Genomic DNA, 25,522 nt, shown 5'->3' on the forward strand with positions numbered 1-25,522 from the left:
TAAATGAATTGAATTTTTTTCATTTTTGGTAAACTACTTGACCCAGATTTTTCACTCAATTTGCCTGCGACTATTTAAGACTGGCCCATAGGCCAGAAGACATTCAGATCTCAGCAATGAATCGGCAAATGTGGATCTTCATTCATATTCTAACTCTAGCAACTGCCACTGTGGCAAGCAATTGTAATCGAGTTCGTTCCAGTTGGAATGACGAGGATAATTTCATCAGCGATCAGTCCGATCACATCGATCTCAGTCAATTGAGTGACCAGCAACTGGATCAATTGATGAAGCAACTGCAACAGAAAGCCGACATAATGGAATTTCAAAACCCTGAAGACCTTTCATATGTGGAGGGCAATGACAATGACAATGCCGATGACCATCGTGGCTCAAGTCGTCCATGGAACAAAATCCAGCGAATTATTCGGCGTCAATTGGTCCGCATACCCAAACGATATCTGAAGAAGTTCTTGCGACAATTTGGCTTGGCTCGAAGCGGCAGCAGCAGCATCACAACCAAAACTTATAGAACTCCCATCATTCAGCCTCAATTGTATTACTTAATACCCTTAGATTAAGTCTTAATGGTGAAGGAAATAGCCAAATAAATTGTTATCTTTAACACAATAAGAGGATTCTGTTTGATGTATTGGCTTATTGACCTCACACATAAATAAATGATCAGGGAAAGTAAAAGCAAATACGGAAATATAATTTGAATGCCATAAAATTACTCTTGGATCAAAGCAAAGATATAAAGCGAACTAAACTAAATTTAAATTCATTTAAATTTTCTATCAATTGGTGTCTCCGACAAACACCGAAACGATGCACAGAACATTTCCCCTCATTGTTCGAATGCGAATGAAATGCAGTGAAATTCTGTTGCATAGTTTTAGGCATTTTATGCAAACAAAGTGATCGACTGAAAGCTCTTGTCTGTTGCGATAACAGCTGATTGCAATAACAAAACCGAAAGCTTAGCTATATGGCGTGTTGTTTACTCTTCCACCTGTATCAATATGCCAGTTGCCAGTTGCCAGCTGCCGCTGAACGATTAGACAAGCAAAATGACCAGCGGAATACTTGCAGGAAAGATAGCCTTTGTCACAGGCAAGTTGGCATAATGATCCATAGATTGCTCATTATTATTTAACACACACTTGATTGAAATCAGGCGCTGGCTCTGGAATAGGACGGGCCACTTGTCGCCTGTTGGCCCGAGATGGAGCTAAAATTATAGCCGCCGATCGGAATTTACAGGCCGCCGAGGAGACAGCCAAAGAACTGACCTCAGCTGTGGCCCTGCAGGTGGATGTCTCATCTGATGAGAGTGTTAAGGGAGCTGTGGCCCAGGCGGTGGCCCAATGGCAACAAGCCCCTCACATTGTTGTCAACTCCGCTGGAATAACCCGTGACAATTATCTACTGAAGATGCCCACGGCCGATTTTGACGATGTCTTTAATGTGAATTTGAGGGGAACATTTCTGGTCACACAGCATTTCGCACGTGCCATGATAGCCGAGGATCAGCAACGCGGCGGCAGCATTGTCAACCTATCGAGCATTGTGGCACGCATGAATAATGTGGGCCAGGCGAATTATGCGGCCACCAAAGCGGGAGTTATCTCCTTCACGGAGGTGGCCTCTAAGGAGTTTGGTAAATTCAGAATCCGTGTCAATTGCGTTCTACCCGGCTACATTGATACGCCCATGGTGGCTGTCGTTCCCGATAAGATCAAAGCGCAGGTGGTGCAACGTTGTCCCCTGGGACGTATGGGCAAACCCGATGAAATTGCCGAAGTGATTGCTTTTCTGGCCTCCGAGAAGGCCTCCTATGTGAATGGAGCGGCCATTGAAGTTACTGGTGGCCTAAAATAGGCAGGAGAGCAATTGGATTAGACCCAACAAATATTTTGCATTTACTTGTTATAAGCGCTTGATAAAGAAAATTTCACATAAACATAACTTGTTTTCTTATTTTTATGGTATAGATAAGATTCATATTTATTTATGTACTCAAAGCTTTCTGTGGATCACGTCACAGCGGCTCACTGGCGACATCTAAGCTAAAAGCTTTTGATTATTTCTTCTGATTACGATAAAAGAAACTTAAACACTTTGTTGAATGGAAGAACTGCGATCAGTAAATAAAATTAAAATTATATCATTTTATTTCCTTTCCCGAAAAATAAGAACACCCGAATAAGAAGTAGTCGGCATCATTAAAGTTTCTGTATATTTTATATTTTAGGCAATTTCAACAATGCGTAAAAAGAAGCCCATACCCCATCCATAAATTTCACAATTCCAAGTGATGGACAAATTTAATTGTATTTTTGGTAAATTTTTTTTTTTTTTTTCATGGATCCTAAAAGTATGCCAAGTTGTTACAGAAACACTTGCACTCTCTCGCTCTCACATACACACACACATATATATTCAAGTTGATTGACATCGCACACGAAACACGAAAGATGGGACTAGCAGATAGTAGGAGCTATCCACTCCACGACAGTCCTTGCTATTCCTGCTTCCCCCTCCTAGGACACTCTATACGCAAAGCGACCGCAAAAGGACCATCGAAAAAGTGACGGCTGCCTGTATTCTGGTCCTGAGCGAGAAGTTTGTTATTGTGGGGTCATGGGGCTGGTGCTTTTGCTTTTGGTTTTGCCTCTGCCTTTGCTGTATGCTGATTGGGTGGGGGGTAGAAATGTACAATATTAATATATTTCACAATTCCCCAGCTGCTAATTAACTCGACCAACACACACACACACACACACATACGCAAACAGTGAGCGAGAGAGAGAGAGAGAGGGAGTGGGGAGAAAACGACCGACACATATGTTTGGTGGGTTTTAACCCCGCCAGCACTGACGTCTCTCTACGCCGTCCTGTGGTCGTGCGTGCAATTTAAATAATGAAGACATTTTATTAATTCAAGAAATTCAACTTGCCCACGCACTCGTCGACCGCCCATTCAGCCAACCACCTACACACACACACTGAGAGTGAGAGAGAGACCCAAACGACATTAAGCAACCCTACCCAAAAACCATCAACCACCAACCGACACCGACACTGACTCGCCACCATCTCCACCTTCACCATATCATGCCCTTTATCTTTTCCACAAGTAAACTTGCCAAAGCATTTTGGGGTTTACATTTCCACCCATTTCGTTTTTAGTGCCAACATAGTGAAAAACAAAAACCCAACATTTGCCTAATCATACAATATAACAGAAGGCATGGCAATTTCCCATTGCACTTGGCGAAAATCTCACCAAATTTCCGGATTGTTCGATAAACAACGTTGATCAACTGTGATGCAAAAAGAAGTTAACAAGTTAATTCTTGCCATTTGGAATGTATCTGAGTGTAAAAGAACTGAAATATTTATTCTTCCTATGTGACTTATTATTTTTGCAGTGTACACTGGCTTCTTGCTTCCTTTACGCTCTATGTCTCTCTCTCCCTCGCTTGGCACACCAACAATTAAGCAGAACGCAGTGCGACAACGAGACAACGCAACACTGTTGAGACACTTGAGCCATAAAGGAGCCCCCCTGTCCCTGTGCCTGTCCCTGTCGTATCGCCGCAATTCTACTAACACCCCATATGACCCAGGACGACCTAAAAGTCTCCTTTCTCCCTCCCTCCCACCAAACTCCAAAAAGGCAACTCGAACCCTCGACCCTCATAGCACTTGCCATATCTCATGTTAATGAAATCGTAACTCTTCGTGTCCATTTTTTGTCTGCAGCTCTCGCAGTTCCTGAGATGCGCACTGCGGCCGCCAATTGTTCATAAAAAAGAAACTGAAGAAGCAGTCGAAGAAGACCAAGACCAGGAGAAGTAGAAGAAAGCGGATGACGGGTTCGCATTGCTCGGTGATTAACGCGCTGGGAGCTCTGCGCACGACTTCACCGCGAGCACAGCGGACAATGCGAATGGATAAAGAAGAAGATTGCCATTGGGGCAAGCAGATGAGGGATGCCAGTGGAAAAGGCTCGTTGAGGGTCTTGCGTTGCGGAATATGGAAATGGAAATGGATCTGGATGGGGGGTTAGGATGTGGGATGTGGGATGTAGAACAAAGCAAGGAAGTCATGTACGAACAAAAGGTGCCACAAAACTTGCCGAGTTGTCAACGGCCTTTGGTGGGCTAAGTGTTCATGTTAATATTAGTGATGGCAAAACAACTGCAACAATATAAAGAATATGCATTGCATTGAAACACCACTCACTGTTCATTCAATTAGCTTAGTATGTCTTCTCCTTGCTCGTTTCTACCTTTCTTTCTCTCTCTGCTCTTGAGTTAGGTGCGTTAGTCACGCGTGATTACAGTGATTTAATCAAGTCCTGAGAGTCAACCGCAAATGCATCTTATGAGAATAGTATAACACCTAACATTAAACCTATTCACGGTCTTAACTTCGTAAGCCTTCGGTTGTCACAGCCTACAAGCATGTGAGTGAGGGAGTGAGTCGGGGGGCAGTTGATAGTATCTTAACAGAAAACATGCTAATTAACACAGCTAACCGCAATTGCAACTTCCTTTGCCTAAGTGCACGTATGACCTGAGACCCTTAACTGAAACCCTTTGCAAGTTACAGGTTCTTCGCACCCCCCCACCCATCAACCTATCGACACACACACAAACTCGTTTATGTGACAGTTCACAGGGGTCGCTCCTGTTTTTCAAGAGAGAGAGAGAGAGAGTGAGTGAGTGAGAAGGAATGTATGACAAAGGCAACTAATTTTGTTTAATGTGCGTTCTGCGCGACTTTGTTGCCATAGCCGCAAAAATTTCTTGTGGCCCAACACTCGACCCGGACTTTTTAGTGCCCGAAGAGGTTAGTGGGTTGTGACTGGGGGCCGGGGCTGGGGCTGGGGGTGGTTGCATGCTGAGTGTGTGACAACTTACCCCTACACGCACTCATTAGGCATTTTTAGTCGAGCTTAGCGAGCCGTTTTGTTTGCCCACTGTCAACTGGTTTTGCGACTCTCTGGTCTGGGCTAGAACTCGGAGTTTACTTTGCCATAAATTAACTCTCACACACACACACACACGATGTTTGTGAGGGTGTTTGGTGGTGGGTGGGGTGTCCTTTTTTTTTAATTTCACATTTTGTTTGTTTGATTTTTAGCTTTGCAGCTGACATTTTTCGGGGATTTTGTTATTTGACTTTCAGTAGAGCTTCCCGTTTCCTGTTTCCTGCTTTGATGTTTAATAAAATGTGGAAAAAATAAACGTTTTTCCTTTTTTTTTATTAATTTTTATTCAATTTTTTTTTCTTTTTCATTTCACTGCTGTTTATTTGTTTTTATAATTTGCATCAATTCGGTTTCTGTTTTTATTGTTTTTTTTTTCTTCATTTTTTTTCCTTCTATATATAAAACATTTGTTCATTTATTTTAATTTTTTCTTGTATTTTTTTTATCCTCGTTTTTTTTTTTTTTTGTTGTGGTGTCTTATTTTACTTAATTATTGACAAAAATATCGACAGCTAAATGTAAGTGAAAAATAATTGCTGCTTTGAAATATGAAAAATGATGCATTTTCGTTTTTTTTTTTTTTTTTTTTTTTTAATTTGCTTATATATCAAAAAATATATATAATAATAATAATAATGCTAAAATTGATTGAAAAAAAAACGTTTGTTTTATATTTATGTATGTAGCGTACATGTGTGTGTGTGTGTGTGTGTGTGTGTTTGTATGTAAATGTAGGTATAACTATTATATATGTATATATCGAGATTAGTTATACTACAACTAGGATATTGATTTACCGTTATACACTTAGAAGTACACTTAGCACAATTGAACTGCAATTTCTAGTTAAATATCCTTGCAAAGCAATACACATTTCGGGTTTATAAATATGTATATGTATGTATTTGTACATATAGATTCCAGATTCCAGCACCAATATTCTCTCATCAATTTAGCTAACAATTCAATATATATCGGACCACCATTTGTATAAGTTGATATTCCCATCACTCTAACGAAATTTCTTGGTGCAAATATTTAGAAAAATTATCGATAAATTTTTGGATCAAACAGGAATCTATGTATATATATATGTACGTCTGTGTTCACTTTGTGGTAAAACGGAAAGTTGTCTCTGGTAAATTTCAGTCTAGTTTGGTTCAATGTTAAGATAATGCAAGGATAAGAAAACGTTTCTCTGATATTGATTTGTTTAAATTTTTCTTTTTATGAAATTTCTTGGTATTCTTCATATGTTTATGTGTATGGGCGTGTCATAGGTTAAGGCGGACTACTTATATTTAAGTGTAGATTAAAATACGCCTGAACTTAATACTACAATTCGATTCGATACTTAAGCGACTAGGCAAGAGAGAAGAAAAAACAAAACACACACACACACACATACACCCGATATCTATATTAATATACTTAGTAGTTATGTTTTAGGGAGATTCTCAACTTAAATACTATCAGGTACTTTGGCATACATTTTTTGTCTTCTTAAGCTAAATCATTTAAATAGATTTCTTTTTTTTTTTTTTTTTCAATGTTTTTTCTATCTTTGAATTGTGTTTGAGCGGGGGCTGGTGCAAAAGAGATAGAAAGAGAGGGGAAGGGAGACACAGAGAGAGAGAGAGAGAGAGAATATAAGTTGGAAGTTTGCCGAAACATGACCAGCAAGAAACGACCACACCCCCGCTGCCCACCATCAAATGTCTAATTGTTTTTACTTTTTTCATATTTTCTTTGTTTTTAAGGCGTTTTCTTAACAAGAAGCATTCTTAATTCTAGTTTGACAAAAAAAAAAAAAAAATAGTTTAACTATTAGCTAAAGTTTTGCAAATATTTTGACTCTGTTTTTTGTTTTCATTTAAACCAAATGCGTAAAGATAATGATTTGTAAATATAATTGGTATTCTAGTTTGCATTTAATGGATGCCCTACTAAATATGCTATATTTTTTTTCTTTTTTCTTTCTTTTTTTGTTGTTATTTCAGACATAATTGTGTGGCAAATTTTTGGTAGCTCTCTCTCTAAATCAATTATTTCACGACCCACCCACAGGGAAAATATTATATACCTATATATGTATATGATGCACCCCCACGATTTCCCCGCAACTATGTATCTTTCTCAGAAGAAAGTATATGAAAATGCGATCAATTGAGATCAGTCTTCTTTTCGCGTCGATTCTTCCTCTCCTTTTTTCGATGGCTTAGACTGCCGTTGGCGGTGGCAGTAGCGAAGAGTTTGAGGTACGCAAATAGGGATTGCCATAGATGGCACTGTAACGCGGATCGACACTCAATGCCATTGAGCTGGGCACCACCACGTGATGGGTTGTGGTGGCCGTGCTCTGATTACTGCAACTGCCATTGGGTGAGGAACTTACCACCGAGGCCGTTGTCGACTGGAGACTTGGCAAACCGTTCTCCTGTCGTATCTCCCGTGACCCAATAATACTTCCAGTCAAACTGCCACCACTGCTATTTGTGAGAAAAGTCATGGGCACACTCTGCACAACGGTTGGCTGATGTGAATTCTGTTGCTGTTGCTGTTGTTGCTGCTGCTGCTGCTGTTGGAGTTGCAATTGATTTTGATGATTGTTCTGAAGTATTGTGGAGCTGCCATTCGATTTTGTTGAACATGTGGTCAAATATTGCGGCGGCGGACTATAGTGTGTACTGTAGTCGCCATATGGGACATAGCCGCCAGATATATCCACCTTGAGATCACTGTAGTTTGATGTACGATCACCGGGCTCAAGTTTGCAGCTAACACCACCGTTTTTTGTTATCTGATGTTCACTAATCACATCAGCTGGCGGCAATTTGGTGCGCTTCTTGCACTTGAAATAGATAACAATGAGAATGATGATGACCAATAGAATGGCCACAGCCGAAATGCCACCCACAACTGTCATTAGCAATGAGACACTCTCTAAAAGAATGAAGAGAAAAGGCGGAAGATATGGAGAGGGAAAACAATAAGCATTGATAATAAAACTTGTTGGAATGTTTGATGAAGAAATGGGGGGATTAATACTCACTTTTAGCCTGCAATTGGATTTCAGCCACATCGTTGCCATAATCATTGACCACTGTGCAGTTGTATTTGCCATAGTGATACGCCTGACTATTGCGTATGATCAAAGTGCTACGCACACCGCCTGGCACCGCATCAACAAGTATGGAATAGTCATGTCCGGACTCCGAGCTTATCTCCTGTCCATTAAATGTCCATGAAACATGTCGTGCTCGGGGCACACTGCTCGCCGAGCAATCAATACGCACTGTGTCGCCCACCAAGCCATATTGGGTACGCGCCGAGCTAATTGACGGTGAGCCCTTCATATAGACATAGGCGTCCGTTGATATCTCCGACCAGCCGGGCACATTCACTTTGCAATAATAGCGACCTGTTGTCTCATTGCTCACACTAAAGGTTAGATTTGAGCTTGTGCCGACCACTCGATTGCCTGGATGATGAATCCAAACGATATCGGCCTGAACATTGCTATCAATTTCGACATTAAGTGTAACAATAGTTCCGAAATCAGCTTCCAATGATTGTGGACGTTGCTTGAAACTGGGAGCATCTGCAATGCATAATGATGATGGAGAGCAGAAGAAGTTATAGTTATAGCTATCATTGTATGTATGTGTGCGTGCGTTTCTCGTTTGGTATGAAACTTACAGTTGATATCCAGAGTCTCGCTATCTTCACTCTTGCCCACACTATTCTGCACCTCACATTTGACAATTGCATCATGGAATTTTCGCGTCACATTGCGTATGACCTGCATTGGTAGAAAGGAGTTGGGGGGGGAGAGAGAGATTGGTTTAGCAAATTGTGGGAACATTGTTGTTCACTAGAAGCCTTTCCGGCCTCTTCTAACTGGTTTTTTCTTATTATTATTATTATTATCTTTTTGTTCGTTTCGTAATTGGCTGGGCAACATTTCTATTGCAAAGTTGCTCTAATTATGCGGCTACACTTGATCTGGCATCTGGAATGTGGAACCAGTTCCAGTTCCAGTTTAAACCCCCCGCCCGCCCTCTTTATGTTGCTGTTGTACTTACCATCTCAGATTTTTGACCGCCAGCAATTGGTTCGTCGTTGATGTACCAACGATAGCGTACATCGCTGGGATTGGCATCGGCCCGGCACTCGAGTCGCACCTGTGCATGCTCGACAATGCGTGGAATGACACCGGGTTGCGATTCAACAAGTGGGCCAAAAGGTTTTAGACTACTGCCAATTACATTTACTTTGACTTTGGGCGCATATTTAACCTGCAAGTCAAAGAGGAGAAGAAAAAAACAACACAAAATGCAATTAGTTATTAATTACTCATTAAGTCCCCCATCCCAACTGTCTGTCAGGGTCTATACTGGTTAGAACATGAATTAGCTTGTCACTGTCATATCCAACACAAAGCCAAGAGGGGACAAAAATGAAAATGTTTGCATCCCCATGATGAGAGGGTTTTTCGGAGTGGTCTTCCGGCCCAATGGGAGACATCACGTAAAATTGATAGTAGGCTCAAAGCGTTGACTGTGACGCGTCAGCGCATTGTGCCAGGTCTATAGATAAGCTTTCTCCCCCCTAAACATTCACCTCCCCCGGCCATCAAATGAACACATCGCCACTTCCATCACTTTTACCACTTTCGAAAAAGTGGCATGCAAAAACTGTAATCGCCTAGAATGATGGCGCAGGGGATGTGGATGGGGATGGGTTTTTGTCTGGTTTTTGGTTTTCCTTACCTCGACACGTATTTTGGCTGAGCGATAGGTGCGGTCAGCTGTATTCTGAGCCTGGCATGTGAAATTCGTGTTGTGGTGCTCCTTTTTGGGTGTAAGTCGCAGCAACGATTTAGCCGTATATCGACGTAGATCGGGCAACGGTATAACCGTATTCTCAATGTTTTCCGTTAAAACATTGCCCAAGCCATCAATCCAGGTAATCTGCGGCCAAAACACACATACATATATACATTGTCTATAACGAATGACTATTTCGTATGCTTTCGAAACTTACCTCTGCTGGAGGCTTGCCACCCACAGACACACACTCAATCTCCACTTTACGATCCTCGGTGGCATAGATAACATCACCTTGGGTAATTTTTGGGGCCTCTGGCGGTACAAGCACTGTGAGGCCAGCAAACGTTGATCTCACGGCCGGTTGACCTTCTGGTCCTGGACTCACTTGACATTGGTATTTGGCATCATCGTCCAGCATCACGGGATAGATTTCCAACGAGTAATCGCCCTCCTCATCGCTGCCGACCATCGCATACCGCTCAAAGCCGCTCAAATCGCGCGATGTGCCCAAACCGAAGTCATCCTTGGTCCATTGCAGTGTGCCCTGCTTATTGATGACACGACAGGGCAAAGTAACGCGTGCTCCGACCACAGCTGTCTGATCCTGTGGCTCCATGGCAAAACGTTGATTCTGATAGCTGGTATACAGTGATGAAGGCGCCACCGCATCCATCGTAAGAATGGCCAACAGGAGGCACAGATGCATGACCCCTGATGCATTCATTTTGATGTTGATGATCCTGCAAGTAAAAGCAAAAACGCAAATTGATCAGATCTAGATCGGGAATAGCTATCAGACATAGAGATACATATAGAGTGAGTGCCTTTGGTCTAGCCTGCTGACATTGACTCACATTGCTTGCGCCTTGAAAGCAAACGTATGTATTCAATTTTTTGTCTGCTGTAACAAAGACCCTATAAAAACATGATTTTTTTTCGCTCTTTTTTTGTCATTTTTGTTTGGTTTTTTTTCTTTTTCGGTTTTTTTTTTTTGTTTTTTATTATATCGCGTTTTGTTGTACAAATTTTTTGGCGGTTGTTGTTGTTGTTGAACAATTGCTTCAGGGTCTTATTACTTATTATTGCGTTTATTGTTTGCCGTTTGTTGGCGCTCATGTTTTTTCTTCATTTTTTTTTTTTATATATTTTGTTTTATTTATGTTTTTATGTGCTTTCGGCGCGCTTGTAAAGTGTCTGCACAGTCTCGGTTGAACAGCAGCAGCTCCTCCTCGCATGAACGTGAGCAGTGGGAAAACCGAATTACATTCAAATTAGCCAAGTTGGAATGGGTTGGTTGGCTGGGTGGGTAAACGAAAGGCTTGAATGCCGGCATCTTGTTGTTGTTGCAGAAGGAATTTACGACGAACGAAACATATAAACAAGGAATGTGTAAAAATGTTACCAACAACAACAACAAAAACGAGAATAAAACAAACGACAAAAGACCGATGAAAGGAAAAATATAAGCAAGTATATATGTATGTACATGAGAGTTTCTCCATACGAGTCGAGGCAAGTCATAACGCTCGTTCATAAAAAGGAGACACATATTTTCTTCAAAAGGTTTGCTAAAGGATTGCATGAGGAATACCAAACACTTGATGCTCCTTTGGCCAATTTGGGGTGAACAATCAAAGAAAAAAGGATCCCAACTTTAACTGACAATTGTGACGTCTTTCAAAGATTTGTTTCGACCTGAATTAACTCTCATCATTTTGTTCTCAACTGACTGAGGCTTTATCTTTCATAAGTGAGCATCGAAAAATGTCAATGAAAAGCATAAGATTCTATATCTAACAAGGGAAATCGTAATAAAATGTTAATAGTTTTACATAGTCATACAAATCGACTAATAATCCGCTAAGTCTTGGTCATTACGATTTACGATTAACGCTTGAAGCCTTTTTTGTTATCCAGCATTTGATTTTGAATACCCTTTCTTAATGCATTATAGCGAACATTCAACTTTCATCGATTTTGGTTTTTTCCTATGTAAAATTGACCAATTAACAAGCTTGTTAAGGGGTTTGTCGATATTGATTGATTTATCCATCAATATTCCTACAGATGAACTTTTCTTGTTGAACTTTTGGGCTGGTAATGTCCTGTAATTGGCTAGCCAACTTAAGAGCGCCATGCATAAAACCCTTTCTACTGATATTGATTGCCTGACACACACACACACACACACACACACAGAGAGAGAGAGACACACCCTATGAAATACTTTACACACATTCTACCTTCTTTGTGATATCGAAACAAGATTTGTTTAATAAATTGCAACCACATGCAATACATGACGTAGCCAATCCAAACAATCAGCCACCTATACTCCACCCTGGTGTTGCCATTTATTTAAACCTTGCACTTTGGAGACCTTTCGCTTGCCCTTAACACTCGCACACACACACACACAGCCACCTGTCAGCAGCTCGTTCAGTGTTCACTTGCCGTACAGGTGTGCCCTATGCTCGAATTTTCTCACGCATTTTTTCGTTCGTTGTCGTTTCTTTCCTTTCCTTTTCCTTCGTAGTAGTTGGGCTTCCGCCACTTTGGCGTCTATTGCTTTTCAACTAATTTTGTTTTCTTGTACTTCGTCGCTATTATTTGTTTTTATTGCATTTATACGGAAATTGGCGCCCCACGAAATACACCAACCAGACCAAAAATATAAACCAAAGACGAAGAAGGGAAAAAATTAAACAAAATTATAACAGAATGACGAAGAAATCCATAAAAAAAAAACACAAACACAAACCCAAAGAGAAGCACACGGAGGCAAAAGATTAGCGCGTTTCCGTTTCGTTAGACGGTGCCAAAGAGCCAACCCGGGCCAAGAGATTGAGATTGGGGAGTGATGAAGGTAGCTGGGGGGTACACCTGGAAATGACTCGAAATTAGAGCCAAAAACCCATGCAGCGAGTGGTTTTATTTTATTAAATTTGTTCGTCTTTCTGTTTTATATATATATATACTTAATTTTTCTTCTTTTTTTTCTTCGCGGGGCCATATGACTTGGTTTTATTTCTTCTACTGTTCGGTGGGAGCTGGCGCACCAGGTCGATGATGATGGCGATGACGACGAGGTTCCCCATCATGATGATGCGTTAGCCAGTGTCGCGGTAATTAAAGACGATTATAGACACGCTCGCTTATCGCGAGCAAGAGTCTTACTTTATCTTAATTTTTGTATTTTGGTTTTGGTTTTGAGGTTTATTTTTTGTTGGGTTTTCTGGTTTCTTCGTTTTACAGGCGATAAAGATTTCATTTGAAGATTTTTCATGGGTTTCGGGAAAAGTGAAATTTGTTCAATAGTTTTGATTGGTGTGGAAAGTTTTCCTGTTAATAACTTTATCTTGAATTAACCTGAAGAAAGTTTAGTTAAGCAGAAAGGGCTTAGAATTTATGGTTCTAGAACATCTTTCCCTAAGGACTATCTTGAGATGGCCGACTTTTTTTATTGCATCCCATTTTATGTTTAAATTATTAATTGGTTGCAGCTCGGGACACTTTCAACTTGTTATAAATCTTGACATACAGCCTACTAATGAACAGTCTTTTCTTTATCCTTTCACTTTACTGGCCATGTGTCGATAATCCAGGGCATGTCATACCATCCTCGATATGTGTGGGTGATTCTGACAGCTTCCCATTTCATTTTTCTCCATTGCCGCTGTTGTTGTTGTTGTTGATGTTGGCCAACAGCAGCAGCTGCAATTGGGCCCTAAATCTCTTTTGGCCTAAGAAATTGACGTTAGAAAGTGCTGCTGCTGCTACTCTTCTAAAAACTAAACTAAGGCCAAGTTTCGATTCGCTTTTGCCACCTGCGGCGGTTAGTGATGAAAACTTTTTCCAGCCTTCTCCTCTCCTCTACTCTTCCATCGTGTTCAATAGAAATTTTTAAAAAGTTATTTGTACCAGGTGGGGCCTCCATTTCTTTCACTTTATTATTGATTTATGAGTGCAAAAAAAAAGAAGAAAAATAAAACAACAAAAAACCTGAAATCAAAATCTGTAACTAAATGACAAAAAAAATAAGAAAAAACCAAAGTCTATGGCAACGAAAAGCCACTGAAGAAAAAAGGAAGCTGTACATCCGTTGCAGCTTGCATCTAATAACTGAAAAGATGATAATAAGACGATCGGACAAACTGGTTTTACACTGCTCAAAAAAAATAAAAATAAAATAAAATAATTAGCATTGGGTGCGATGCCCATGTGCATGAGTGCAGGGGACTGCAGTTCGAGATGGCATCGTGAGGCACGAGAAGACCAAACCAGGAGAAGCTTTGTGAAGACTCTGTGCTGTCTTTGCCAGAAGAATTCAGTTACTCATTCAGACTCAAAAATAAATACTACTTATTGTAATTGTACTTAGATAAACGATTGGTTTTGTTCATTTATGTTTTGTGTTAGGTTTTTCATGTACTATATAGTCTTTGAAAATCAAGCAATCGCTTTCAATTATATGAATTTTCGAGTCACGATGATTTCCTCGCTAGTCGAGTGCCATTTTGCGTACTTTTTTCTTTTTTCTGCACATTCATCAGAAAAAATAACTTCATTGAAATGAGTGAGTGAGTGAGTGAGCCAGAGAGTCAGTCAGTGAGTGAGGCTTGAAGTCAAAGAACGGGCGTTGCCGCAGCACCTGTTCCCCCAGTTGGTGCCACAGTTAGGCTATAAATATCGGCAAAGATGCCTGGCATGCAGCGCGTTAAAGGATGCTGCCCGACTGCCTGTGCCTTTGGCTTGGCCTGTTGATGCAGCTGCAAAGCAGCATCTTGTGGTCAGCAGCAGCCACTACTAGCCAGCCGCTGCCAAAGGAAGCCCATTGGCCCGGGAAGTTGTTGTTGTTGTTGCTGTTGTTGCTGCTGGTGGTGGCTGACAAAACAAGCTACCTTCTTGAACTGATTGCACCAATATCCATTCTCCCCTTTCAATGCGTCGGTTCCCCTTAGTATCGATTGGTTTTGACCAGAGACTCCGGTTTATCCCCAACTTCAACTTCAGCTTCGGTTTCGAGATTTATGTGTGATAAGCGTCGCCTGGCAAAATAATTATTGTATCTCCATTGCACTGTGGTACAAGAGGCTCAAGTGGTTTAAGAGGGTTGCGGGTTGCGGACATTAACAACAACAGCAACGCGAAAAGAAAAACAAAAATTGAAAACTGGAGCGGAAAGCGTTTGCTATGAACGGAAATGTTATTGTGCTGTTTTTTTTTTTGTCTTGTTTTTCTTTATATTTTTGTGATTGGCACAAACCAAAAGCAACTTTAAAAGAAAACTAAACTCTTCGATTGCATTAAAGTGGCAAATTCTCAAGCTGGGAACGAAACTGGCAAACAATAGGAAAAAGAATATAAATTGCAGTGAAAAACCCCAAGGGAAACCTCAAAAACACATCCAAATGGGAACCTCCCAGTTCAAATAGTCCAAAACAGAAGATCTAAAAAGATTAATCTATATAAATATCTAATGAAATGGCTCAAAGAGTTACAGATCGGAAACGAATGAAGGGACTTAATAGGTCGGTCTAAGTTTGAACTAGTTCCAATGAAAAGTTCAAAAGATATAAAAAAGGCAAATCATTTGAGATGGGAAATTTGGCTGTAAGATCTCCAAGGACGTATCAAAGATAAAACATTGTATTTGAATTGGAAGTGGAATCAAATAGATGGTGGTTCTTCTTCTTCCTTACTCACAGTAACTATAAACAGGAGAGAAAAAAGAAACGACAAGTTTAACTAGCTTTTAAAGATTTAACTGTACTTGAATGCTCCCTATTGAAGAAGGAGATGAAGAAGATGAAGATGAAATTGTCTCCCTTTATACATTCAAAGGTGCCCTCGGGGACCGGTTAACCCTTCACACACACACACACACACACACACATGCACATCCGTACGGAGAAGAGGGTCAGAACGAACAGTGGGGAAGAGGGATGGAGAGGGTCGGTGGGGCTACTTAAAGGACTTTTGCTGACAAAATGAAAATGGCTAACAAAACAGGAAAAGATATTGAAAGTAACAGAGAATAACAGAGACGGCAACAAAAAAAGTAGCTAAAACGAGAAAGAGAAAGCAAGAATGAGAGAGGGCAGAAAAAAAGGTAAAAGGATATTGGTTGCTGACCCGAAGTTCAGCAGAGATTAGGACAATTAAAAAAGGGAATGCTTAACAATTAAAATCAATTTGTGCGTGTGTCTCACTCTATCTCCCTCTCTAACGCTCTTTCCTTCCTTCACCCTCCTTGTAGTCATCCCTTTGGCCTTTAGTTGACAATTTGTTTGCTCGAACAAATCAACTAAAAGGCAACCGGCTAAGTGGCAAAAGAGGAAGCAAAGTCAAAGTCAAAGCAAAACCAACAATGATGGGCATCCGGGATTCAATCTTTCATTCTCTCTGTCTCTCTTTAAGCCAAATAAAAACGAAAGCCGAAGACAAATGTGTAGCTCCAAAAACCGTAAATGCAAGAGGGCTACCCTTTTGAGTGTCAATACAAAAAGAAAAAAATAAAAATGTCCAGGCAAAACGGGCCAAACGGCCAAAAAAAAATCAACTTAAATCGCCTATTAATGCTTCAGATATGTATAACCAAGAAACGAGCAACTCACTTGTGTGTGTGTCTCTGTGTGTGTGTGAAAGTCCTTTTAAGTTTCTGTGGACTATCTCATCTTTGTACAAAGTCAGCAAAAGTTAACTTTCGACCCGGACAAAAAGATAACCAACAAAGTAAGAAAAAAAAAAGAAAATACAAAGTCAGACATAATATTTGCTTGAATTTAAGTTTCATTTAAACTCCAAAATTGTTTTTTAACCAAAATTTCAATTAAACAAAGTCTAAAAAGTAAATATAATCCATTTAAATGGGAGATGCAATACCAAAACTATTTGATACTTACATATTTTTCCAAGTATTTAGTTGAATTTTGTCAATTAATAATGTGGCAAAGCATTGAACAAGAATCAAAGTAATTGGTAATTGTTAGGTAGCATTTAATTACTACTTCGGTGAATTGTAATTGCTTATGGAAGGTTCGTTCAAAAGTAGTCCTTCGATTAGTTGATGTCCTCTCCATTGGCAAGGACAAAATACATTTTCTTTGAAAGTTTTTCCTTTTGTTTTTGAACCCAGCAAAAGCAAAGTCAAATTTTGCACGAATATTTCGAATGGACTGCTGACTTTTTCTTTACCAACACTCGAACTAAACTTGTTAACCGTGTATAATTATGAAACCAAAAACGAACAGAAAAAAAAAAAAAAACACATCTTGGGGGCCCTGCGATCTGAATCTCATTAGCATAATTCTAACATAATTCCTGACATGGCCGCACACAGAATGGTCAAGCATATAAAATTATGAAACAAACTCATATCGGTACGCTTAACAAGCAAAACACAAAAATAATAAAAAAAATTAAATAATCAAAAACAGAGAAAAAACCAAAAAAAAAACAACAAAAAAAACCCAAGTAGAAAAAGAAGCCACAAAGGAAAGTTGCTTGGCCACATCTCCAAGCCGAATTTCAATCAGTAAATTGAACACCTGAAACTTAACTGATTTTGTGGTTCGATATATTCGGTATATGGGGAGAAGCAAAGCAAAAGAAAGAAACACAACACAACGAAAAAAAAAGAGAACAAGGGGCGCAGCAGGAAATTAAAGCCATGTCAAGAAGACGGTGAAGAAGAAGAAGAGAGCTGTTGGCCAGCTACCTTGCTACCTAAACTCCCCGACCTGTTCCCCCCACCCACCATCTCAACAACGTGCTTCTTGTCCACGCATTCACTGCAATGACACGCAAGCCCCCTAAACCGAGATAGAGATTCAGGTCCAGTTGCCCGGTCCCGTCCCCAAAAAGTCGTCCACATCTCATGCCAGCTGTCTCTTTTGGCTCTCCATCTCTTCCACTCCTTCTTCTTCTTCGTCTTCGTCTTCATCTTCGTCTTCTTCATCATTTTGTGAGTTGTTCAAATTCATGTTTATGGTTTTGTATTACAACCGATCCGTCGATCCGTCGATCCGTCGATCGATCGATCGATTGGTCGATTGGCTAGTCGGGGCCAGTCAGCCAGCTAACTGGCTGAACTGACTGTGTCTCTCTGGCCAGACTTTCAGCTGAGATTTGTATAACTTTAAGCCTTATTAACATATTTTATGCTACGAAACGAAGTTGCCACAAAAGTCTAAGCTCTCCGGCTATCGCCCACACACAACTATTCAGATTGTTGCGGTCGCTGTTAGTTATATAGTATGCATATATTTTATACATGTTTATATATACATATGTATATACCTATATATTTTATGTGTGGGCTTTTTTGAAAAGACAGAAAACGAAAATCAGAAAACGAGTCAACTCGAGTTGAGTCTTAAGAAAAAAGAGAGATCAATTCAATTTCATTCAAACCATGGCATTTCATTTTAGCGATTGACAAATAAAAAAAAAAAAGTTATGATATTTCATAATGGAAAATATGCCTAACACATATACATATACATATGTAAGTATGATTGTTCGATTTACTCTAAATATATAAGCCGATCAAATGTCATAAAATCGACTTTAATCTATCAATGCAATTTCCCTTGCTAGACATATGTATTTACTTAAACAAAGAAAAGACCTTTTAAGGCAATAAATTAAGTTATGGCTTGACCTATTGCCCATTTGGGAAACAAAGTATTATCTTTGCTAGATAGAGTTCAATATTTTCCGTCAATGAGATCCTAGAAACCACTTTCAGAACTGATTGAGATAAGTAACTTCATAAAGGGAAAAGTGAATTTCATTTAGTCCTGTTTATTGTCTTAAGTCATAGCTAATAAATGACATCTTCTTTGCGACAGTTCCACTAACTTTTTGAGTTCCCATGTTCTCTATGTGTTCTCTGTTAATCGCTTACTTCCCCTTTGCCGGGGGGTTTAACATGTTCCGTAAGAAACATGAAGAAAAACGAAAGAAAAACAATCTTTTGCCACCTCATAGACCATGTTCACATTCCCAATGACTTGGGGTTCTTCTACCTTTTACCATTTCTCTTCTCTTCTTCCCACCTTCTGCTTCTATCTCACACTCTTTTTTTTCCCTATTCTCTCCAGCTAATTGAGTTATATCCAACTAGCTTCCAAACCCAAATAAAAAATTGTCGACTAGTTTCATTTTTTTCTATATTTATATATATATACCTATACATATATATACATATCTATTTGGTTTTTATTTTTTGGTTTCTTCTTTGATACGACTTGACTTAGTTAGTGCATTTGAGTTTTGCTAACGAATCGAATGAATCGCATGAATCGAATCAAAACGTGTTAGAAAATAGCATAATAAATGAAAACAGACAGCAAAATGTGTGTGTCTCAGTCTCTGTGTGTGTGTGTGTGTGTCTCGTATGGAGGCCGCCACAAGGCCCACTCAAGAGTTGGCAAAAGATTTTTCGTCTTTTCGATTTGGTTTTTCATTTCATTTCATACATTATAACTATGTTTGTTTGTATGTATGTATGTAGATAGATATTGAATCTGTGGTTGTTGTTTGGCCCGTTACCATTCGTTCGATGTGGGCAGAGAGAGAGACTGAAGTGAAGCCAAAAATGCAGCTAGAGCCAGACCAGGCCACACGACACCTTCCCTCATTCGAAACAACAAATCCGATTATAACTAATTATTATGGACGCCGTCGAAACTTATGAGGAGGCAGTGTGGCCAGCTCTTCAAGGGCTTGGCGTGGGCAGTTGCAACTTGTTTTTTGTTTTGTTTATTTGATTTCGATATCGAATTTGAAATTTACATTTTCGTGCATTGTAAAAGACAAGTGTGTCTGTGTGTGTGTGTGTGTGTGTGTGTGTGAAACTTATCTCTCATAAATGACGAGTTATAAAAAAGTGTGGCTGCATATTCCAAAGAAAAAACTTACCTTAGCTGAAGCTTCTTGTTCTGTGTCTGCTTTTATGTCGTCTGCCAAAAGATCTGCAATAATAATAATAATGAAGAAGGAAAAAAAGAAATAAGTGGAAAATGACTATAAAAAATGTGCTTATTAATTTAAGCTCTTTACGCGACAACTTCTGTTTCTTTTTGCCTTGTTGTTTATCACACATATTAATTTGTTGTTTTTACTTTAGTTCTTAGTTCATCATAAATGTACAAGGAACATACATTTGTACATATGTATATGTATGGTTTTACATTGGCTTTCCATTTCGGCCATAAACACGCACAGGGCCGTGTTAGGTTGCGATGACGGTTTCCGCATTTTCGCCCCATCCACCCCTCCCCGTCCATCTTACATAGTCTAATTTTCCCTTTTATAGAGCACAAAATGTTTATTAGACATAATATGCTCTAGAAGGTAAGGGCTGGGGGGAAGGTCAATGTAGGCGGCACGCATTTTTCGCATAAAAATCGACAATTGGTAATTATTTGTTTCTTTTATGCAATTTTCAAAAACAGAAACGAAAAACAAAAGGCACAGAGGTTGAGAAAAGTTGTTAATTTGTTTTTGTCCATTGATTCTAATATCCTAGAAATAATGAAAATTATAGTTAACGGTTTATCGCCTCTTAGTCGAAAATGTTCTTTAGTAGATGATTATGAAGAAGAATTTCAATTTCAAGAAAATTTCTAAAAGCCATGTTTATGCTGTGACTATGAGTCATTCATTGACTACTCCGCTTCCAAATTTCAGTTTACCCCTAATGCAACCCCCTGCCAGCTTTACGCCCCCACTCCTTTTCGCCCTTTTGTATCTTCCACCCACGATTTTTTGTTTTTTTTTTTTATTTTTATTTTGGACTATACATAATATATGTATGTATAATTCCCTCCCCAGATTTCGTTTCCTTTTTGGTCTGTTGTTGTTGTTATTGTTACCCTGATGACTCATGCATTTGCTTTGCCTAATTTTGTGTTTTGTTATTGTTGTACACCCCCGCACTCCGTATACCCCATTACCCCCCGCCATGTTCGAAATTAGCACATTTTTTTCAATTTTTTTGATAAGCAGCTGACTTTAAGGAACAACACAGCTGACAATGTAAGCCACCCCCGACAAGCGCGCGTGTGTGTGTGTGTGTGTTAAGGAAGTTGAATTTATAATAAAAAGTTTCTCATATCACTTTTGATACCCTGTAGAAAGAGTTTAAGAAGGATGGATAGCAAAATGTTACTAAATTTCGAATACAATCGAGCCATTATTCGAAAAGGGCTTGAAATGGAAAGTCCTAGAGGAATATGATAGGCTCATAGGTTTCTCACCTTCTTGGTGATAAAGGATATACAGGATAAACTTGCTGTCGTTGTCGGTGTGTTGTTATTGTGTTTTTGGTTTTTTCGTCACTCGTACACTGTTATTTATATCATTTTTCTTTTGGTCTGTCCTGTTGGTTGGTTGTGTTTTTGTTGTATTTTATTCTGTTGAATTTGTAAAACATTTCAAAGTACAACAAGGAGACAAACAGGCGAACCACTTAACGGTTGTTGCCACGTTCATCCATTTTGTACTGTGTTGTGTCCTGGAGTGCGTTTCACCACCGCCCACACCCACACACACACACACGCACACTTACAACGAGGGGGGGTGAGAGAGAGAGGCAGAGAGATACAGAGATTCGGCTTTTACCATTCCATTTGGTATCGTGCCACACGTTTTGTACCTAGTTGTCCTTGTTGCTGTTGCTTTTTTTTTATTCCTATCTGTTTTCTCTACTGTTTTCTCCCCCCTCTCTCTCTTTCTCACTCCTGTTGTTGTTGCTACTGTTTTACCATGTTTTATTCCTTGGTATTGCATGTTCCCTTCTTATGTATACATATATCACATTTTTGTTAGCGGCATGCAAAAGTCTAATATACGAAGTGAGTACTGAATCCATGAATCATGACCTGCTGTTTATCAAAATGCAATCGACAACCGCACCCCCGTCTTGCCGTCAGACAATCTGTGGTTACATTTTCATACCACACCCCCATCCACTAGCCACCTAACCCCTATGTCACACCCCCTCCATATTCCAGCCCCTTCAAATATGCCAATTTTTCAATTTGTTACAAAGACTTTTTGGCATGCCAGAAAATGAACAAGAACAACAAAACATTTATATATATATTTTTTTTTATTTTAAGTTCAATCGCAAAAAGACAAGACATTAAACGAGTAGGAAAATTTAATTGTTTATGAAAATTGCAATTCTCTCTCGTCATATGTCATAAATGTTTAATATGATTTATTGAGCAAAATTTTGTGGCAAATATGTTCATTGTCAATTGCTTGCTGCAACTACAAAGCTGATTTTAAATATCAATTAAAATAGCAAACAAAAATATATACAAACATTCATTCATATACGCATTTCATGCAAATAAATTGATTGCCAGAGTCAGATTACAATATGCAATATACAGACACATACACCAATATATCGCAATTGACCTGGCCATCAAGGTTTCTTGATCAGAATCAAAAAATAACAAACTAATCAATTAAACTCAACTAAAGTCTTATGAATCCTTGACTCTCGCCTACCATTTGTGTTCTTAAAGGATATGAATAGAACGTGTCCATAACAAACTAGATTTTAGTTACGATCCATTTCGAATTGGTTGCAAATTCGTGAATAGAAATTATAATAACCAAGCGAATCGATATCAGAATGATAAGAATTTGTGGGAAATGTTCATCTTGGCATTTTTAACCACCATCGGCACCACCACCACCCACGTTGTGCCACCACAACTGGCCGGCCGATGTGGCCACATAACCGCAAATATGTGTATCTATATACATATTTTTCCCTATCTTTCCCCGGTTGGTATATACTTTTGCATTTCGGTCTCATCAAGAAAACTTTTGCTGGTTTTATCTAAATGCCATTTTTGGTTCTTCTTTGGTTTGTGTTTTCTGGTGCGGTTCTTGTTACCCTCCTCAACATCAGCGTCAGCGCTGTCTCCCCTTGCCCATGGTTTAGCAGCATGTTTTATCTCATAGAAAAAAAGAAAACAACATTTTGCGGTTTGTCAGTCAGTTGATAAAATATATATACACACTAAAGCCTAGTATAAGGAACCATCCGGTAGCCGCCCTTGGCCCTCTGACTACTATCATACCACAACTGCCTTCCGCCCACTGAATGGAAAAAGTCAACGACACAAATCCACTTCGGCTAAATGTAAATATTAAATTTGCGCATAAAAATAATATGAGATGGAAGTACGTCGGAGAGTTAAAGATGGCAAGAGGGGCAACACAGGAGTGCTGCTGATGGAAAGAGGAAATAGAAGAAGAAACCAATCGCCCAGTTGCAAAAACTAAAGTGAAATGGCAAGCGGACGGGGGGGACTGGCGGGCGGGAGACTCGACGAGCCATAAAAAGCTGACTATGAAGTGCTAGTCCCGTCCATCCTAAAACCTCGTCCTTCCTACCAAAAAGTATAAAAGAAGGTCCTGGGCCAACGCAATTGACGCGACGACCAAACCGAGGAGAAGCAAATGTATGAACGAAGATGTAGCTCAAGACGATGAAGATGGTAGGAAACAGCAAAAAGGGAAAAAATGGAGGACGACTCCATAATAATTTTATGCGCTTCCAAAAAACTTCCGCTCAGACATTGCGTTGTGTTTCCGTCTACAACAGAAAGAAACACGGAGTAAAAGGACTACGTAGACAAAAATCTCACATATGGAAGGATATATGCACATTCAGTTGGCTATTCGAGATGACAGTGTGACTGAATACAAAAGTGATTGAATTTCAAATTGTGCATATAAGTATAGAAAAAACCTTTTTAATGAATGTACAAGAATCTAAAGAAAAGTATATTCTAAGGGGAAGTGAAGGATCGCTTTGCAAAACTCATAGAAAATGTGAATAGTTTGGGAGATAGTTTGACTCTACAATGACTAACAGGAATGATCACTCGAGTGAATGATTCATTCATATACTTTCTTTTTGCCATCTCTAGCGAATAACTGCCATGGACATGGCTCAAACCAAAATTGCCATAGAATTTTTTGCTTTACTCCTGCTTGGCCCGTCAAGCTTTTCCTTTATGGTTCCTGTTCGTTCGTTCGTTGGCTTTGCCTTTGGGTTCTTCAATGAATGAGCGAATGAATGAATGAATGTTCAACTGTCACTTCCGCCCCACACACACACACACACACACACACACTTACACAGATACTCATACGCTGACGAAAGGAAGGAATTTATATGTATATATCTATATATGTATATATTTTTCTTTTTTCTCTTTTCCTTGTTTTCTTTCTTGTTTTTTTTTTTTTTTTTTTTTTTTTTTTGGTTAAGGGACGACAAGGCGTCAACATTGTAGTTGCTGTTCGAGTGGCGGCGGTAGGTAATGGAGTGGCAGGTGGATGACTAAGATGGTAGGAGGAAGGGTTACTTGAATGTTTGCTTGGGTGGGGGGTGGGGGGTAGAAGAGGGACGTTGGAGTAATGTGACATATTCAAACGCACAGCGCGAAGTTGACGACGGCAAACAGGAGCAGCCACAGCAGCAGGAGCAGGAGCAGAAGACGAAGACGAAGATGAAGATGATGCAGGAGGCGTTTTTGGGTAAGGAAGTGGTAACAAGAGCGAAAAATGTGGGAGGCGAGTGGTGGGGAAAAAAATTGTACAGAAGCGTTGCCAGACATTTTGACAAAGCTGGCGACAAGGACATACACTTGTAATAACATAAAAAGGATATTGTAAAACATTTTCATAAGTTCTGTCGTCGTTGCTTGCAGATGATGAGATGTGATGTTGTAAGGGAAATTGTTTAGGTGTGGAGTTGAGGAAACTGAAAGGACATAGAAAAATACACACACACACACACACACACACACGCATAGCAAATGGTAGGGTTACAGTAGCAGAAACTTATTGCCAATTGCGTTAACCTTAACATTTCACAGTGCTTCATGTTTGAATGTATTGAAAATTGAACTAAAAATTGTTACTTTTTCGATTTAAATTGGGATTACAAAATATTTTGGATGGATCCTTTTAGGATATGTTAGACAAGAGCACTAATTGTTGTGCTTGCAAAGTATATTGAACGCTAATGTCTTATTTTTTTTCTCTTTTCTACTGGTTTTCTTTTCCGCTACTTAAACTAATCGTCCCTTTCCCCTTTGCAGATTTATGGTCATCTATCCACACAATTCCTAATAAGTTCTCATCTCGTTTAACTAGAAATATGTCCATTCGGTTAATTTGGTTAATTGAAGACAATTGAAAGCCGCTTTGCAGTTCATTAAGTCTCATCCTCATCATCAGCATCAGCAACATCTTGGAGTTGTTTTTATGAAAACCCACTGTCCCCACAGTCCCCACCACTCTTCACCTCTCTGCTGGCCCTCTCTTATTATTATTATTATTATTGCTGTTGTTGTTGTTGTTCTTGTTGGTTGTCGCCAGACTAATTAAAATATTTGCACTCAAATGCTTAAGCAATAAATATTTGTCAAGCTATCAGCTATTAGGCAACCCCAAGAGGGAAAATCATCTATGCGAGCGGCATTTCTTTGCTTTTTCGTATATATGTATGTTGCTTTTTATACGTTTTTCTATTCCATTCGTTTTTCTTTTAAGTGCCTTCACCTCCCTCCCACAGTTGTTTAGGTTTGGCCTGCATTTTTGATGAGCTTTAATGGTCGCCGCCGCCTTAATGCAAGTG

The 25,522-nt window shown here is 39.5% G+C and overlaps 3 protein-coding genes across 7 annotated transcripts in view; 2 read left to right on the forward strand and 1 right to left on the reverse strand.

Moving 5' to 3' along the window:
- The first annotated feature begins 116 nt into the window (after positions 1-116).
- Positions 117-581, forward strand: LOC137583653 (uncharacterized). The gene has a single exon (XM_068298743.1). The coding sequence runs from the start codon at positions 117-119 to the stop codon at positions 579-581; it is 465 nt and encodes a 154-aa protein (XP_068154844.1).
- A 447-nt stretch (positions 582-1,028) lies between these two features.
- Positions 1,029-1,971, forward strand: LOC137583439 ((3R)-3-hydroxyacyl-CoA dehydrogenase). The gene is made up of 2 exons (XM_068298471.1): positions 1,029-1,116; positions 1,181-1,971. The coding sequence occupies exons 1-2, from the start codon at positions 1,074-1,076 to the stop codon at positions 1,882-1,884; spliced, it is 747 nt and encodes a 248-aa protein (XP_068154572.1). The 5' UTR covers positions 1,029-1,073; the 3' UTR covers positions 1,885-1,971.
- Positions 1,972-5,481: 3,510 nt separating this feature from the next.
- The window catches only part of rst (roughest), a 240,091-nt gene continuing 220,050 nt past the window's right edge, over positions 5,482-25,522 (reverse strand). For all 5 annotated transcript variants that reach the window (XM_068298453.1, XM_068298451.1, XM_068298452.1 and 2 more), the window contains 7 exons: positions 19,765-19,817; positions 10,052-10,577; positions 9,778-9,978; positions 9,091-9,303; positions 8,705-8,807; positions 8,058-8,606; positions 5,482-7,948 (listed from right to left, as the gene is read on the reverse strand). In XM_068298453.1, coding sequence (XP_068154554.1) covers positions 7,224-7,948; positions 8,058-8,606; positions 8,705-8,807; positions 9,091-9,303; positions 9,778-9,978; positions 10,052-10,561 — 2,301 coding nt within the window. In that variant the 5' untranslated portion in view covers positions 10,562-10,577; positions 19,765-19,817 and the 3' untranslated portion in view covers positions 5,482-7,223. The remainder of the gene's footprint in view (positions 7,949-8,057; positions 8,607-8,704; positions 8,808-9,090; positions 9,304-9,777; positions 9,979-10,051; positions 10,578-19,764; positions 19,818-25,522) is intronic.

This window comes from Drosophila tropicalis, unplaced genomic scaffold, assembly GCF_018151085.1.
Source record: "Drosophila tropicalis isolate 14030-0801.00 unplaced genomic scaffold, ASM1815108v1 contig_867, whole genome shotgun sequence".
Lineage (NCBI taxonomy): Eukaryota > Metazoa > Arthropoda > Insecta > Diptera > Drosophilidae > Drosophila > Drosophila tropicalis.